Here is an 18,008-nt window from a genome sequence, read left to right as displayed (position 1 = left end):
GTACCTTGAAAACTTTGTCCTTCGTCCTCTCAGAAGCGGTCGAGTATCTGCGAATATACCGAGAGACATTTTCGCTTGATCTGACTCCTCTTTCACTGAGCGAAGTTACTGGGAAATCGGGTTATGGCACTTGCCGTGTTCTCCTCGTGACTTATCTCCAAAGATTCTGCTTAGAAATACTGTACCATGTGACAACATTAATTTGCAAATTAATATTATTTTAACTGAGTAGTGTAACACCACAGTTATCAGGCACAGTTTGATCAAAGATCTTTTATAGCTAACCTATTCCATAGCCAACTTCTGTGTCAGATAAGAATCATATTTGTACTTCATACTGAGATATAACGACAAACTCTGTGTGTATATACTTGCTTGGATTTCACACTTATCGAACGTGAGCACAAATATCCTGAAATGATACCTTACACACGCAGCCTTCATGGTCAACGTTAGGAACACCTGTTTCCCTAAAACAGTAAGTGCACAAACCCGTAAGAGTACTGGCCTAAAGCTGTCTCATTGCTCATTGCTCATATGCTTGTTTGAAAGCAGAATAGGAAGAACGTAGTAGACAGTCAGTGGAAACTCACAAAAAGAAAAAAAATGAAATAAGCGTATCGTATCTTTGGCCTGGATGGGGCTATTCGGGGAAGTTCGACCGCCAAGGGCAAGTCTTAATTCGACGTCACATTGGGCGACTTGCGCGCCGGTGATGAGGAGAACACAACACCCAGTCCACGAGAAAATCTCCGGCTGGAAATCGAACCCGAGCCCGCTCGCATAGGAAGCGAGCACGTTACCATCCAGCTAAGCAGGCGGACAGTGGAAACACATCTAGTATGAATAACATGTGCAGTTTGTGCAGCCTGCACACAAGGCGTGCTGAAACGTAATGCCTCAGAATTTTGTATGTGAAAAGTCTTAAGATTTTTAAATAAATTATACGTTATCCACATTCTACATCTTTATTCTTCATGTCTTCATATTTGCAACCCTCTACCGTTAGAGGGCTCTGAATTCTAGCGCGGTGTGTAATCTAACTGTGTCTGTGTGTTCAAATGGTTCAAATGGCTCTGAGCACTATGGGACTTAACATCTTAGGTCATCAGTCCCCTATAACTTAGAACTACTTAAACCTAACTAACCTAAGGACATCACACACATCCATGCCCGAGGCAGGATTCGAACCTGCGACCGTAGCAGTCCCGCGGTTCTGGACTGCAGCGCCTAGAACCGCACGGCCACCGCGGCCGGCTGTCTGTGTGTTAGAAGTAGCGTGCTGTAATAGGGTTTCGAATTCAAATAACTTGTCCACACAAGGAGCACCCTCTCCTTCAACATGACAATACCAGAACACACACAAGCGCTGCGACACCTGAAACAGTCCGACGCCTTGGATTCACTGTCATTGATCAACCTCCATACAGTCCCGACTTGGACCCATTCAAGTTTCATCTGTATCCGAAACTTAAAGAAAACATTCGAGGACTTACCTTTGATAGTGATGAAGCGGTACAAGAAGAGATGAGGTTGTGGCTCCGTCAAAAAGTCAAACATTCTACAGTGAAGATATCAACAACTGGACTCACACTGGGAGAATCTTGTTCGTCGCCAGCGTGATTATGTTGAGAAATAAATCAGTAGACATGTAGCATAAATATGTAGAATACTAACAAAGGTTGTTCTATTGAAAAGCCTTTGAGAGTTTTGGCATAAAAAATCCCTAGACATCACTTTTCAGCTCGCCGTCGTATAAATTACTATGTGATGTGTGTAAGCAGACAGGATTTCACTCGGTGGGTGTTCACACACTGTTTATTAAGGTTTTTGCGGGAAGTTAGTTCACCAAATAGTAGCGTGCTGCCCCGCAGTAAGTATCACGATGAAGATGTTATGACCGGTGCTTAAATTACACTTGTCTGCGGCATGTGATCATGTTGCTCTTTCCAGTCACCCTGGATGTACATTTCAATATAACTGGCACATAGGCGCTAGGACTGGCTGTAGACATGATGCAAAGCTACGTGCCCAATTTAAAGGAAAACTAATTGACTGTTCAAATAAACGCAGTTAATGTGGCTCTCTGTTGATACTTTAACAGACAATTAATATCTCTATTAAATCTATTTTTAAGATTTATCTATCTAGAATTATCTATTCTAAATCTATATTAAGACTATTAAATCTCAGTATGAGACAGTCTGTGCGAAACACTGCACTGCATTATCCACACTTTGTGTAGCTTGGAAAATGTTCCGGAGAACCAGATCTTTACCAAAGTAAACTATCCATTGGATGAACACTATTGAAAGTCACTTTCCAGTAAATGTACAGTATATTATTGTTTTAATTCTGTTATTTCAGTCCATATTCACGGCTCTGTTGATGATTATATGCCGGCCGGAGTCGCCGAGCGGTTCTAGGTGCTACAATTTGGAACAGCGTGACCGCTACGGTCGCAGGTTCGACTCCTGCCTCGGGCATGGATGTGTGTGATGTCCTTAGGTTAGTTCGGTTTAAGTAGTTCTAAGTTCTAGGGGACTGGTGACTTCAGAAATTAAGTCCCATAGTGCTCAGAGCCATTTGAACCATTTTTGATGATTACATGTCGTTGGGTACGTCCTGTTTCTTTCTGCGCTAAATTACACCATCCCACACTACTTACGTAGCACTTCACATCCACAAACAGAAGAATGACTCTAATCTTTGTTTCTACGTATCACTCATGACCGTCTCTGCCAGGGAAAGACAAGATTTTGCGTTTATACCACTTCAGTGAGCAATGCGGGTAATCTGAGAGATGGAGTTAGTCAAGCGTTTCGTAGAATTCGAACAGTGTTTAGAATATTAGTAAGAATAAGGTAATCAAATGATAGCCGTAGCGAAGATGATACAGAAATGATTTATGCGTTTCGAATAAATATTTTAAATTGTGCGTATGGAATAAATCTCGAAAGACTAGATCCGAAACATGGCTACATCTCTTACCTAGAATAGGAGATAGTCTGTAGAGTTTCATTTTCACTTTATCGCATGAAAATCGTCCTATTTTTATGCTGTTGCTTATGTGATGCCGTAAGTGTTATATGAACCAGTGGATTTGGCTCAATGGCCTCATGGAAACCGAAAAATCTTAAAAGATATAAAGTAAAAATTAAAAATGTCGTCAGGCAGGTTGCCTACAATTTCGTCTGTTTCAGGAGCATTTACGTTCTTAACTCAGTAACAATTTCCCTGAAATGAACTCTCGTTATTGAAGTAGCGCATCATTAAATGTCTGATCGTATGTATTACAGCAAACAGCGTAACGCTGGTTATACCATTGCGTGACTCGAATGACAAGTTCCTGGTTACTGTGTCGCACACGCTGGCAGTGATGACTTGGGATGGAGTCAGCGAGACGCCCTCTAGCCTGGAGGAGATAGACACCGTGGAAGAGGACAAGCCGGGAAACCGCTTCAACGACGGCAAGGCTGACATCCGTGGGCGCGTCTGGGCAGGTGAGTATGATTCGATGGGCGGCTGACAGCGAGAACCTCGCTACCTGCCTGTTCTTTTATGGCGGGTTACACCGTAGTAGCGACTCTCAGCTTGGTGCTATTGACAGCCCGCAATCGTCTTTAGAAGTTTTGCAAACTTCTCTAAAACATAAGTAGTCAAGAAGTGTCTGAATATACTTCCAAAATAAAAATTAGTCTTTTTAGGAAGTACTACGATAGTCTTCCCCCATTAGCGGACATTAATATAACAGCTATTCCAATGACTTACCTGTTTCATGTAACTGGCAGCAAGTACAATGATTATCTTCGACGCTTGTTTTCAGTTTCGACATAACTATACTGCTGGCAGCTAAAACTGCAGTACTAGGAAGTTTACTAATTGTTTGTATACATTATATCAGTAAGAATGCATTATTACACGGTCCAATCACATTAATATGACCATCGCATATGTCCGACGTCGACGTGCAATAATTACTCACAGTTGTAAGGTAGCAGTATTAGCAGCGTAGGGTGTATAAAGCGTGTCGGCGGGACGCGACGAACAGAGCAGTCGGTGTCGTAATGCGGAGACGAAGCGATTTATCTGACGCCCCGAAGGGGTGATCATTGACTTTCGGGCCAAGGGTGCAAACATTTCCGAAACGGCTAAGTTTGTAAACTGTTTGCGTGCCGCTGTGGTTAAAATATATTGTGTATGGCAAAATGGTGCTATTCAAAACATGCGCCAAGGCTACTTGTGGTGCACCACGGAGCATAGATGACAGGGGTGAAAGACCGCTGCGGAGACGAGTACCGGCGAACAGACGAGCAGCTGTTGAGCAACTGACCGTCCAGATGAACCAAGCAGCTACCAACAGTGTCACCTCAACAACTGTTCCGGATCATTGCGGCGAATGGGCCTCCACATCAGGCGCCTGGTCAAGGAACCATGTAGACTGCTGACTGCTGTTCACTGGAACGAACGCAACTGGACGTCCACTGAGTGGCGACAGGTGGCCTTTTCACTCAATCACGTTTTATACTCCATCGGACAGATGGTCGTTGGCGTGTACGGCGTGAAACGTTAGAAAGCATACCAGGCTGGATGAGAGAGCGTTGTTGTCTGAGGAATGTTGTCGCGGCATTCCCTCAGTGATGTCACTCTGGAAGGCACAAGTGATCAACGCAAGCATGGATCTATCCTAGGTGACCACGCCCACCCCTACATGCAGTTCGACTCTTCCCAGCACGATGACATCTACCAGCTGGGCAATGCAACCGAGGAACCTAGCGCAGCTGGCCACGGCCCTGGAGTCGGCAGGGCTCCACATCGCTGTCGGTACCTTCCATAACGCTTCTTAGCGGTAAGCGCTGCAAAAGGTGATTATTCAGGCATTTGATAAGAGGTCATATTAATGTGACTGGACAGTGTAATTCTGTAGGGGATTTGGGGTACACAGCGTGATAAATTTACTACACACAGCTGTGATCTCTGCAAACGACTATGACTCTAGCCCTGCTTGTCATCAAGTCGTTCTGAGCTTGAATGACAAATAGGGGTACGCCATTTCATGTTGTTTCAACTCTATAACAGATGTAACCAACTGCAGCCGCTGGCGAATAGTGGCGTGGCAGTTTCTCGGCAACCTATGATAAAATGTTTTCAGTGGGAGACAGATCTGGCAAACGTGCTGGTCAGGGCAGCAGTAGAACACCTTTTGTATCGTGGTGCGGAGTTCTTTCATGGGCAAAACGTGGTTTTGCGTTATTTTGCTGAGAGATAACGTCACGGAGACGTCGTGGATAGGCCAAAGAGACCGGTCTCAACACGTAAGGAATGTAGCAGTGCTGTCTAAATTACCAACTATGCCAACTGAGGTGATCGTGTTGTGTACCCATTAGCCGTCCATTCTACCACAGCAGGTATGTGTTAACTGTGAATAGAGGGCTCCAGGGCTGCACTTCAATAATACGACTGTTGTTAGAATCAAGTAAACATATCTTCAGTTGGTTCTTTTTTGCAACTCTGAAATCGTCTAGATTCGACGAAACTATCAGAATGCTGTGGCATTCGCCACTCAGTTATGAAGATGATAGACTGATCCATGGTACTTAACGCTTTCGAAAAATGTGGAATTAAATCTGCAGCTAAGTTTCCGTCCAGATGGTAACAGACTTTAATTCTTTCTATTGTGTGTCAAATTTATGCTGTAATGAAACTAGTGGTTGAAACTTTCCTTTAACATATTAGCGCATAAGACTTTTTTGCAAGTGTTCAACCCGAAAACTGTACTGCGTGTTATACTACAGATACTGTTGGTACTCTTTTGCTCCCACTGCGATGATGATTTTCTTACCACAGGCACGATGGGCCCAGAGCCGGTTGTTGGCGAAGTGACGCCGGATCAGGCTACCCTCTACCTGCTGGACACAGACTCCCGCACAGCTGTCCCAAAGGTGTCACCCGTCTCTGTGTCCAACGGGATTGCCTGGGACGGCAACGTCATGTACTACTCAGACACTTCCAGCTACGTCATTGCTGCGTACGACTACGACGTCGATACTGGCAACATCAGTAAGTGATACTTAATTAGAAGTCCTTCGTAATTTAATAATTCTTCTATGCATAAGTGGACAATAATCAGAATTTTTCTCAAGTCGCAGACATGTGGGGCATTCTCGAATCACAGTAATGACGGTGAACAGCTGTAGACTATTACTGTACATAGGATCCTATGACCAAGAACCGTTGTTTCCCGGCTTTACACTGATTATTCACGGATTCCTCGCTTCATCAAGAACCGGACATATGCGAGTAGTACTCGGGGTCTGAGGGTTCTATACAAACTTAATTATGTATATATTTAGTTCAACTGTAGGTTTTGATGAGTGAGTTTTCGAGTATCAAAATATGAGACATACATGGCCATATTCTTTGATTGCACTGATAAGGGTTAAATTTTTTATACTGCCAAGGAACCGTAGACCATAGTGTTATATATGAATTTCAGCTTAATACCTCTGCTCGTTCCTGAGAAAAAGGGGCCTTAACAGACGGCCTTATTTTTTGTTTCCATGTACTTAGGATCTTGAATCTTTTATACCGCCAAGGGACCGCAGACCTTTCTATTTGGCATAAATTTTAACTTGATAACTCTGCCGGTTTCTGACATAAATAGATCTTAACAGACGGACGGACAGACAGATGGACAGATACAGACGGACGGACGGACAGCAAAGTGATAATACAGAGAAGAGCCAAAGAAATTGGAAAACCTGCCTAATATCGTGTAGGGCCCCCGCTAGCACGCAGAAGTGCCGCAACACGACGCGCCATGGACTCGACTAATGTCCGAAGTAGTGCTGGAGGGAATTGATACCATTTATCCTGCTGGGATGTCCATAAATCCGTAAGAGTACGAGGGACTGAGAACTCTTCTGAACAGCACCTTGCAAGGCATGCCAGATACGCTCAATAATGTTCATCTCTGGGGAGTTTGGTGGCAAGCACAAGTGTTTAAACTCAGAAGAGTGTTCCTGGAGTCACTCTGTAGCAATTCTGGACCTGTGGGGTGTCGCATTGTCCTGCTGGAATTGCCCAAGTCCTTCGGAATGCACAATGGACATGAATGGATGCAGGTGATCAGACAGAATGCTTACTTACCTGTCACCTGTCAGAGTCGTATCTGGACGTATCAGAGGTCCCATATCACTCCAACTGCACACGTCCTCCGGCCGGTGTGGCCGAGCGGTTCTAAGCGCTACAGTCTGGAACCGCGTGACCGCTACGGTCGCAGGTTCGAATCCTGCCTCGAGCATGGATGTGTGCGATGCCCTTAGGTTAGTTGGGTTTAAGTAGTTCTAAGTTCTAGGGGACTGATGACCTCAGAAGTTAAGTCCCATAGTGCTCAGAGCCATTTGAACCATTTGCACACGCCCCACACCATAAGTCTCCACCTGCTTGAACAGTCCCCTGCTGATATGCATGGTCCATGGATTCATGAAGTTGTCTCCATACCCATACACGACCATCCGCTCGATACGTGTTGAAACGAGTCTCGCCCGATCAGGCAACATGTTTCCAGTCATCAAGAGTCCAATGTCGGTATTGATGGACCCAGGCGAGGCGTAGAGCTTTGCAGTCATCAATGGTACACGAGTGGGCATTGGGCTCCGAAAGCCCATATCGATGATGTTTCGTTGAAAAGTTCGCACGCTGACACTTGTTGATGACCCAGCATTGAAATCTGCAGCAATTTGCGGAATGCTTGCACTTCTGTCTCGTTGAACGATTCTCTTCATTCGTCATTGGTTCCGTTCTTGTAAGATCTTTCCCGGCCGCAGCAATGTCGGAGATTTGATGTTGTACCTGACTCCTGATACACAAGGTACACTCTTGAAGTGGTCGTACAGGAAAATCCCCACTTCATCGGTGTCTCGGCATGCTGTGTCCCATCGCTCGTGCACCGACTATAACACCACCTTCAAACTCACTTAAATCTTGATAACCTGCCATTGCAGCAGCAGTAACCGATCTAACAACTGCGCCAGGCACTTGTACTATATAGGCGGTGCCGACCACAGCGCAGTATTCTACCTGTTTACATAGCTCTTTATTTTAATCCGCATGCCTATACCAGTTTCTTTGGCGCTTCAGTGTATAAGGGTTACGATTTCGTCAGGTACGGAACCCTAGAAAAGAAAAATTCTCTGAAATGTGTGAAATCGACGTGGAAAAGTAATAAATCTCGTGCGTAATAAACATCGAGTGTAGGCTGCCTAATTTTGACAGTCTACCATGTTTATAGTAAAAGAGACAATTAATAATACCATGAACCACTACATGTCCATGCTTACGTGAAAAATGCTAGTTCTTATTTTATTGCGTATTCCCTTCCAAAGACGTTGTGTTGTTGTTTTGTGTGTGTGTGTGTGTGTGTGTGTGTGTGTGTGTGTGTGTGTGTGTGTGTGTAAGCACGTTCGTCATCATTGTACTACTCATGTATATTGTCCGCACAGTCCAGCGTATATGACACCACACATTCCACTGACTCATCTTACAGAAACCCTAATATTTCATCTGCCACTTCTTTCTAACTCTGCGAAATTCATCGAATTCCTTTCTGACGAAATGTCAACTTTCGAAACTTTTGTTATAGATATAAAGCAATATTTGCTTTTTATATCGCTGCCATTGCTCTGCTTTGTATTAACACCACTACCACTGTAACACTGTTGTGAGCTATTATTCGATTAAGCAGAACGACTACGCTCCATATCCTCGTGCTGTGCTCACATTTGAATATCTCCAGTCACGTGCCCTGTTGCCATTAGCAGCCAATGTTGCCATAAACATCATTGGCCTTTTGCGACTTCACACTCAAGGAGTTCCTTGTTAGCGGCGGTCAGTAAAATAAATGTATTAATAATTTTAGCTATATTGTTCCACGCTGGAAATGTGTGCATTTGACGTTTGAGAAGTTTCTGTGCCGTTACGTGTGTCTTCATAAGTTTCAAATATTTTACGCCAAATTTACATAAATCATATTAATTATTTTAAAACAACTTAAGACAAACCTAGAGTTTCTTTTCCATCATGGGTTAGAATAAACTGAAGACGGAAAAACCTTAAATGTCTTCAGTTCTCTCCCTAAATTTTCTGTTCCTTTTTTGTAGGCGGTATGTAATGTTATTTTTACTCCAATTGTTTCATTCGTTCATATGCCGAATACGTTGGGATGGATAATAAATTTATTTTTCATTAATGTTGCAGGTAACAGGAGGATTGTTTTCAACATAACCGAAGCCGGAATTGAGGGTGTAATGGACGGCATGACCATTGACAGTGAAGGGAAACTGTGGATCGCACTCTTCAATGGCTGGCGCGTGAGTACCTTAACTGAATGAAAATATTTCGTAGGACCACATTCTGTCTCTCGTATGACCCTCTCCTTCTTCAGGGAGAGTATATTTATATTCAACTGTTGGTAAGAGCAGCAGCTGGGTACATTTTTTAATTTGGAGTCAATACTGTATTGACTTTGAAATGCATGCTAAGATAAAATTTTATATTTACTTCAGATAAATTTCGTAAAATGCTTTGGCACGAATATTATCCACATAAGTGCTTGTGAATATCCGTAGAAATTTCTAAGCATGGATATCCCAGTGTTTTATAGATATATTCGTTTTATCACTTCGTATCACAGAATATCAACCACTGACCATGACAGACTGATTTTTGTTGCAAAACTTTTGTCAACGCATGTCTTGACGGCTTTCTCAGGGGCATAGTACTTAGAAAAATAATATTCTTAAAACTCTATTCCTATCCTTCGAATAGAAACCAGTTACGTTCATCACGGCGTACGAGAAGAGTTGAAGGGAAACTGATAATAATAGCACTGATTATTTTACTGCACTTTTTTTTGGGGGGGGGGGGGCGGCTAAGTTTTAAGGTCGAAGAAATCATATTAACGACAGGTGCTTGGCGTATTGTTTAAATGTAGGTAACCAAACTCAGCTTTTGTTCGCGTCGTTAGCAAATTGGTAAGAAAGTTTAAATCCTGTCAGGTATGGAAAATGAAAACTACTAGGGCCTCATTGAACGAACTATTTAAGAAACTAGGAAAAAAATTGAAGTTCCGGGGCTTGGATTTGTGCTCTGTACCTCACAAGTAATTGTGTGATCATACTGTACCACTTTGTCCACTCTGGAGTCATAAATCACACGCGATTGCAGTTAAAGACAATAGACCAATCTGATTAGAGGTGCAAGTGAAGGCCGGCCGAAGTCGCCGTGCGGTTAGACCGCTACGGTCGTAGGTTTAATCCTGCCTCGGGCATGGATGTGTGTGATGTCCTTAGGTTAGTTAGGTTTAACTAGTTCTAAGTTCGAGAGGACTAATGGCCTCAGACGTTGAGTCCCATAGTGCTCAGAGCCATTTGAACCATTTTGCAAGTGAAGTTCAAAGTTCAAAACTGTAGAATCACCGCACAATTTTCGCTGTGAAATTTGCAGTTCAGAAACAGTGATAAGGATAGGCATCCTGGGAGAAAAATGTGTTATAGCAAAAAAAAATCGTAAAATAACGCGTTTTCAGCTGTCAATGTATAAAGTGCACAGCTTACGTTCGTTGCTAAAGTACTAGCAACCTGCTTCATTGCACAATACGATAACTTGCAGCACAGCTGAGTGATAGATACTGGAAAATTGTTTTGATATATGCAGTGTGTGTAAACGGACATCGAAGGACGTAAGGAAGGACGTTTTTAAAAGGATCTGGTTTTTTAGACTGCAATGAGAGTGTCACAGAAACTGAACCTAACACATAAAGAAAGATCTCAGCGTCTCTAAGAATCATACACTGACAGTTATAACTACTTGTTTTCAGAAAGCGATATGCATTTATTCCTTAGGCCCCTAGCTGCTGAAAACTGTTTCCAAGCTCCATAGGTCATGGGAAATGTGAGGTGAACAGAATAGTATGGCACACTGTAAGTTATTGATTTAGTCCATTATAAATGTTTTTTTGAAAGCTTCCCACTGTGAAAACATGGGTTTTGTTTATAAATATTTTTTCTGCTACCTTTCACGATTTTCTTTTCTTCATATTTTACACAACGCATTTGAGAAAATGGTTCCCATTTTCAGGGTTTTTTCTCTTTGTACTACGCGATTTTTACGTAATGCATATATCGAACACATTATGTAAAAACGGCATGGTACAAAAAGAAAACAGCCCGCATCTCGTGGTCGTGCGGTAGCGTTCTCGCTTCCCACGCCCGGGTTCCCGGGTTCGATTCCCGGCGGGGTCAGGGATTTTCTCTGCCTCGTGATGGCTGGGTGTTGTGTGCTGTCCTTAGGTTAGTTAGGTTTAAGTAGTTCTAAGTTCTAGGGGACTTATAACCACAGCAGTTGAGTCCCATAGTGCTCAGAGCCATTTGAACCATTTGAAAAAGAAAACAAACTTGAAAATGGGAATCATTTCCCGAAAGGCTTCGTTAAACGAAAATCTTACGGTACCCACTTCTAACCTACACAGACATCCTTCGTACGTGTACAATGAATAGTTCTCTTCCTGGTGACCTAAAGACGGTGGCTACAGCCATATTTTGGTAGCACATACACATGGATTAAATTAGTTTGGATATTCTATCAAGAACATTTCCAGTTGGACTCTTCAGCGCCACAGAAATTATTACAAGTAGATGTTGAAGCTTGGGCTGTAAGAACTACCTGTCATGGCAGTAGTCAAATGCCTGGGATATAAGTAACTCCCGTCGAATTTATATATTACATAACGTATCCTAAACAAATTAAAATCCATTAATATATGACATTTTATCATAGGTGTGAGCTATAGACTGGAGCATATACTGCACCAAGTCTCACCTCACGCAACCCTTTGTACTACTTTGATTACTTGTAGGGCGTCAGTTATTAAACAGAAAAAATAAAGAATTGTTATAATTTTTTAGTTGTACATGCCTGTTTACCTTGCCAATATTTGCATGAAACAGTAAGTTCCTTAAGAGAAGTAGAAATGGTCGAGATCTGTGGTAGAAGTTAGATAGATCGAAAGCGAGTTCCACAGCTCAGCCTAAAGTCATAATGTTCTGAAGGTCAGAAAATTACTCCCCTACGCGTCCCCATGCTTGCAGTTTATATGTGGTTATGTTGTACACAAAATTCACTGTGCTGAACTCCCAAAATATGGCTATGGAACGCTACGACACTGCCTCATTCCCTTCTGAACCACTCCAAGGAACGTGAGGTACGGAGACTTGTTTGCTCTGTAAAGCAGGATGAATGGTGATCTGTGGCATCTCTGCCGAAAGACCATTGTGCTGGTGTGCATGCACAAGTGTTTCGGATCACACCGTTCATCGTACATCGTCGAACAAGGCCCAAGGACATCTTAAATCACTATTGCAGTGGGCACAGGACCATCAGGATTCGTCCGTCGGTCAATGGAAACGTGTCGGCTCTTCGGGTGTATCGTTCATTGTTGAACACGTAGGTCCGCGGCAGGCCACCCCTACGTATTCACATGTTGACCCAACGGCATCGCCAATTACGACTGCAGTGGGCACAGGACCATCGGATTTCTACCGTCGAACAATGGGAACGCGTCGGCTCTTCGGGTGAATCAAATTTTTGCTACACTAGGTCGATGGTCGCCTCCACATACACAGCCATCGAGGTGAATGGCGGCTCGAGGCGTGCAGCGCGCCACGGACGCAGGATGGTGGGAGCAGTGTTACGTTGTGAGGGACGATCTCCTCCGCTTGCGTGGGACCTGCATCCAATCGTGCTTGATGTCTTCCCCGACGGCGATGACATTTTTCAGCAGTATAATTGTCCGTGTCTCGGAGCCAGAACCGTGCTACAGTGGTTTGAGGAGCAATAGTGAACTCACGTTGATGTGTTGCAGACCGAATTTGCCTGATGCAAATTCTCCGGATTCCATCTGCGTCTCTATCGGGCGCCATCACCACATACGCATGTGAGCGTCCCGTTATTTACTGAATTACATGACCCACAAATTAACTGTCGGAGTCCTGATACGCAGAATCAGTGATGTATTTTGTTGGAAAGACGGACAAACAAGCTATTAAGCAGGTAGTCATAATGTATTGTGTCATCATTGTAACTGCAGCCAGGTTTCTTTGCCCACCTTCAACCTAACTTCTTATGTAAGTTGTAGTGCCAGTATTGTCTTATTGCACTGGTGGTTCGGTAGTATTCACACCTGTCAGTACCTGTCTTTCTTGGAATTGGAGTTCTTGTATTCTTCCTGAAGTGTGAAGCCGTTTCGCCTGTCTCATGAATCTTGCACACTAGGTGGAATAATCTTCTAATGATCTTAATAATTCTGATATAATGTCGTCTACTCCAGGGGCCTTGTTTCCAGTTAGGCATTTGAGTGCCCTGTCAGTCTTCTCGCATTCCATGCAAACCTGCTTGGACTTCTGTTTTTACAACATTGTCCTCAGGTCTGTTCCCCATACGTAAACCATCTATACAGGCTAGTCAGAACAGTCTGAAAAGCTTGTAAGGATGTTTCAGGGGAGTTAGTGATGGGACATAATTGTTAAGAAAAAAAAATTCGATACTTCGCTCCGTTACCGAATTATTTAGCAATGAAGTTAACCAATCAGATTGTCGCGCGGGCGAATTTCAAGCAACCTGCCAGACAGTGTTGCCAAACTTGTTCTTCGTTTGATTTCCTCAAACCTAACTTACCACTCCCGAAAATGGAAGCTATTAAAAGCATGAGCATTTGAATAATTGGTGACTCATGGACCAAAGATTTCTGCGCATTGCCGCATTTTGTTCGTGCAACTCCTTGAATTTACGCGCGCAGCGACCTCATTGGCTAACTTCAATGCTATATAACTCGGAAACGGGGCAGTGTATCGAATTTTTCCTTAACGGTTACTTCTTAGCACAACTTCCCGTGAAACAACCTAAGGTTTTCAGACTGTTTCTGACAACCATTGCATATTCCTTCTACCTTTCACATCTCCCATCTTTGCTTAGTACTGGCTTTGCATCTGAGCTCTCAATATTCATACGGTTGCTTCTCTTTTCTCCAAAGGTATCTTTTACTATAGGCAGCACCCATCTTCTGATAATTCTGCATGCTTCTACAGTCTTGCATTTGCTCTCTACTCATTCATGATTAGCCACCGTGTACTTTCTATTAACCTCATAGTTTAGACATCTGTATTCCCTTTCGCTTGACTCATTTACTGCATTTTTATAACTTATCCTTTCTTAAATTGAATTCAATATCTTTGTTATCAAAGGATTTTTACTAGACCTAGTTTTTTTTGCCATTGTGATCCTCTGCTGCCTTTTCTATTTCATCTCTCGAAGTTACTCATTTGCCTTCTATTAAGTTCTTGTTCCCAATTTCAGTCAGTCGTTGCCTAACGCTCCTACTGAAACCTTCAACAACCTCTTGTTCTTCACTTTATCCATTTATCATCTCATTAATTTCCAATCTTTTTGCAATTTCAATTTCAGTCTACAGTTTATAAACAACAAACTATGGTCAGAGCTCACGTTTCCCCTAAATCTGTCTTACGGTTGAAAATTTGGTTTCAATACATCTCTCGCCATTTAATAATCAATCTGTAACTCTGCAGTATTTGCAGGCCTCTTCCATCACGTTCACAACCCTACGTCTTGATACTTGAACCAAGTGTTAGCGATGATTTAATTATGCTCTGTACAAAATTCTCCCATGTGGCTTCCTCTTTCACTCGTTTTACCCTGTCCGTATTCTCCTATTTTTCCTTGTTCTCCTGTTCTTTCTTCTCGTAATATCGAGCTCTAGTTACCCTTCACAATAAATGTATCATCCTCTTTAACTTCCTCATTAATTTCTTGTACCTCATAATCAATTCTTTCAATCTCTTAATCATCTGCGGACTAAACATTTGAAGAAAATCTGCCGTAATGACTGATTTGATAATGAAATTACTACGGCGAAAATGACTATTTTTGAGTAATTTTGCTACGCTATTTAATGATATTCTGTACAATGAAATTGAAGAAAAAAAATACACGGGCACGGTCTGTGTGGTACCATGTGTTTATACCAATGTATGGGCGTCTCAAATTTGGCAACGGAACAGCAAGTTTCCGTCAGACGCCGATAACGGTCGTGCGGGATCCGGCGGACGTGATGGTGCAAGCCCGCTGCAGCGGCCCTGGACTGCGAGTTTCGTCTGTCACCACGACATATGAGGTGGCAGCTACACAACCCACTCGTACACGTAACACTATTCGCAACTCCGACACCATCGTTCGTACTTTAGGTCAGAGAGCCTTATCCTTGTTGCTATGGTATCAGGTTGACTCTGTTTCTTGCTGGATTATTTGTAATACGTCTTCGTACACTTGGAAAAATACAAGTTACGTAAATCTTCTGTTAACTGTGTTAGCTTGTTCGCTAATCATTTCTCTTCATGTCCAGCTTTCCTACGACGACTGCTCCCCCCCCTCTCTGTTGCTCACCTCTCCTTACCGTTGTGTACGAAGTCGTACACAACAGTCTGAACCTGGATCATCATTGCGGCAGTCGTGAACCTTATTCGCAGCACTACACCCGCTGGCGTGACTAATGTTACAGGTAAAGGAGATACGCATAAAACTTCAGATTCTGGCGGAAACTCGGGGCAGTCGCACGAAAAAGCTGTTGGCCAGGTACTCAAGACAGGTCCCTCTGCATCATACCTAAGACTCACCTAAATCGCCGGCCGTTGTGGCCGAGCGGTTCTAGGCGCTTCACTCCGGAACCGCGCTGCTGCTACGGTCGCAGGTTCTAATCCTGCCTCGGGCATGGATGTGTGTGATGTCCTTAGGTTAGTTAGGTTTAAGTAATTCTAAGTTCTAGGGGACTGATGACCTAAGATGTTAAGTCCCATAGTGCTCGGAGCCATTACTTTTTTCCACGCTGGTGTGTATTGGAGAGCTTTTAAGCGCCGTACTTACAACTACACTAACTGCCCAGTATATCTGCGATCCCAGCGACTAGCTGCACATTGTATAAAACGTATTGTACCTCATCGTCTGAGGATGAACCTGCTGTGTCTCGAAAGATAGCTTTGCGGTAACAAGATAGGTATTCTTGTAGTTAGTGGTTGAAATGTAGACAATAATCTGTCGCCAGAAATTAGTTCCAGCACTGTCTTACCCTCATGTTTGTCACTATGCTTTAAACGAGGATGGAAATTTATCGGACCCATTATATGTATCCCATTGGTTAGTGTGACTTTAGAAGTTCATCGTGACCCTCATTTGCTTTTATTCATTCTTCATCGTAACACAACGCAGTTGCAAAGACGTTGATATTGCTGGTAGAAAGAGTTATCGGCCGGCCGGTGTGGCCGAGCGGTTCTAGGCGCTTCAGTCTGGAACCACGCGACCGCTACGGTCGCAGGTTCGAATCCTGCCTCAGGCATGGATGTGTGTGATGTCCTTAGGTTAGTTAGGTTTAAGTACTTCTAAGTTCTAGGGGACTGATGACCTCAGATGTTAAGTCCCATGGTGCTCAGAGCCATTTGAACTTCCTTCGGTCGTATTTATTTTTAATAAAGCCGCTAAACGGTTGCTAGCGAATTCAATATACATAGTGCAGTAGGAGTGCCCTCTGTGGCCATCCCCCGTATTGACTAATCCTTTGGGTGCTTGTGTAGGTGATCCGAATGGACCCGCGGACTGGGAAAGTAGAGTTCAAGCTGGACCTGCCGGTGCAGCGGCCCACGTCCGTGTCGTGGGGCGGCCCCGACCTCGACCAGCTGTACGTGACGTCATCCCGCTCTGGCCTTAGCGACGAGGAAGTGGCGCAGCAGCCGCTGGCCGGCTGCACCTGGCGAGTCACCGGGCTCGGCGTGAAGGGCCGTGCGCAGTACAACGCTGTGCGCGACGTCTAACTCTCTGTGTAGCGTACTGTACAAATAATAAACTTCTTCCCTACAACATTAACGAAGCCTGATCGTATTTTCTCACCTGCCTGTACCACCCTTTCCTTGTTAATACTGAATTCATTTCAGTTTTGTCATAATATATAATCGGGTGTCACACGAGATTTCATACACTGTGGAAAGATAAGCTTTATTTCATTGCGGTATAAAACGTCGGAGAAGAAACGCTAGTATGTAGAAGCATGTATGACAAAGTGAAAGATACAGCATATAGGAAACTAAAGACGACCTTCGGAAAGCAGAGAAGCGAATGTAAAAATATCAAGAGCTCAGGTTGACAGGAAAGGAGGGGGGCTGAAAAGTGGAAGAGTAGGGGTGGTTATAATTAAACTTTCGCTACTTGAGAGGACCCCCATGAAAAACCGAGTGATCGTACGACAATTAAACTTTGTGGAAACATTTTTATGGACAAGCAGAAGAGAATAACCAATAAATCACTGAAAGAAACACATTTCAACATTCTTTAATTGAGTACCATGTTTACGTTCCAGGTTACAAACGTTACTCAGTGTGACAACCATCTGCATCCGCGACAACCTTGAGCTTCAGATTGCTCTCATACTGCCCGACACAACGGTGGGTCATGAAATGTGCAACTGTCGTGACACAGCTCGTGCACTGCTTGAAGGTCGCATATTGCGTCCAGCATTCTCAGTTACAGCAATAATAACTTCAACAGCCTGCCGAACGGGGTGGCCGAGCGGTTCTACGCGCTACAGTCTGGAACCGCGCGACCGCTACGGTCGCAGGTTCTAATCCTGCCTCGGGTGTGGATGTGTGTGATGTCCTTAGGTTAGTTAGGTTTAAGTAGTTCTAAGTTCAAGGGGACTGATGACCTTAGAAGTAAAGTCCCATAGTGCTCAGAGCCATTTGAACTTTTTTCAACAGCCTATGGCTTAATTTGACGTCGGCTTTTCCCAGGAGCAATTCGAAAATCGCCAGTTCATGCGAACTTCCGAATCAGGTTCTTCAACACCGGTGCAGAAGAGGAACTCCCTGTATTTCTTTCGTGCGTCGATATTT

The 18,008-nt window shown here is 43.6% G+C and overlaps 1 protein-coding gene across 2 annotated transcripts in view; it reads left to right on the top strand.

Moving 5' to 3' along the window:
- The window catches only part of LOC126248439 (regucalcin-like), a 51,743-nt gene extending 34,757 nt beyond the window's left edge, over positions 1 to 16,986 (top strand). The window contains exons 3-6 of one of the 2 annotated variants that reach the window (XM_049949417.1): positions 3,300 to 3,503; positions 5,848 to 6,060; positions 9,259 to 9,371; positions 16,698 to 16,986. In XM_049949417.1, coding sequence (XP_049805374.1) covers positions 3,300 to 3,503; positions 5,848 to 6,060; positions 9,259 to 9,371; positions 16,698 to 16,934 — 767 coding nt within the window. In that variant the 3' untranslated portion in view covers positions 16,935 to 16,986. The remainder of the gene's footprint in view (positions 1 to 3,299; positions 3,504 to 5,847; positions 6,061 to 9,258; positions 9,372 to 16,697) is intronic. The other variant, XM_049949418.1, reaches the window with a different exon arrangement.
- Positions 16,987 to 18,008: the final 1,022 nt, after the last annotated feature.

This window comes from Schistocerca nitens, chromosome 3 (genome assembly GCF_023898315.1).
Source record: "Schistocerca nitens isolate TAMUIC-IGC-003100 chromosome 3, iqSchNite1.1, whole genome shotgun sequence".
Classification (NCBI taxonomy): Eukaryota; Metazoa; Arthropoda; class Insecta; order Orthoptera; family Acrididae; genus Schistocerca; species Schistocerca nitens.
Note: the sequence above shows the minus strand (reverse complement) of the source record. Positions and strands in the feature narration are given on the sequence as shown.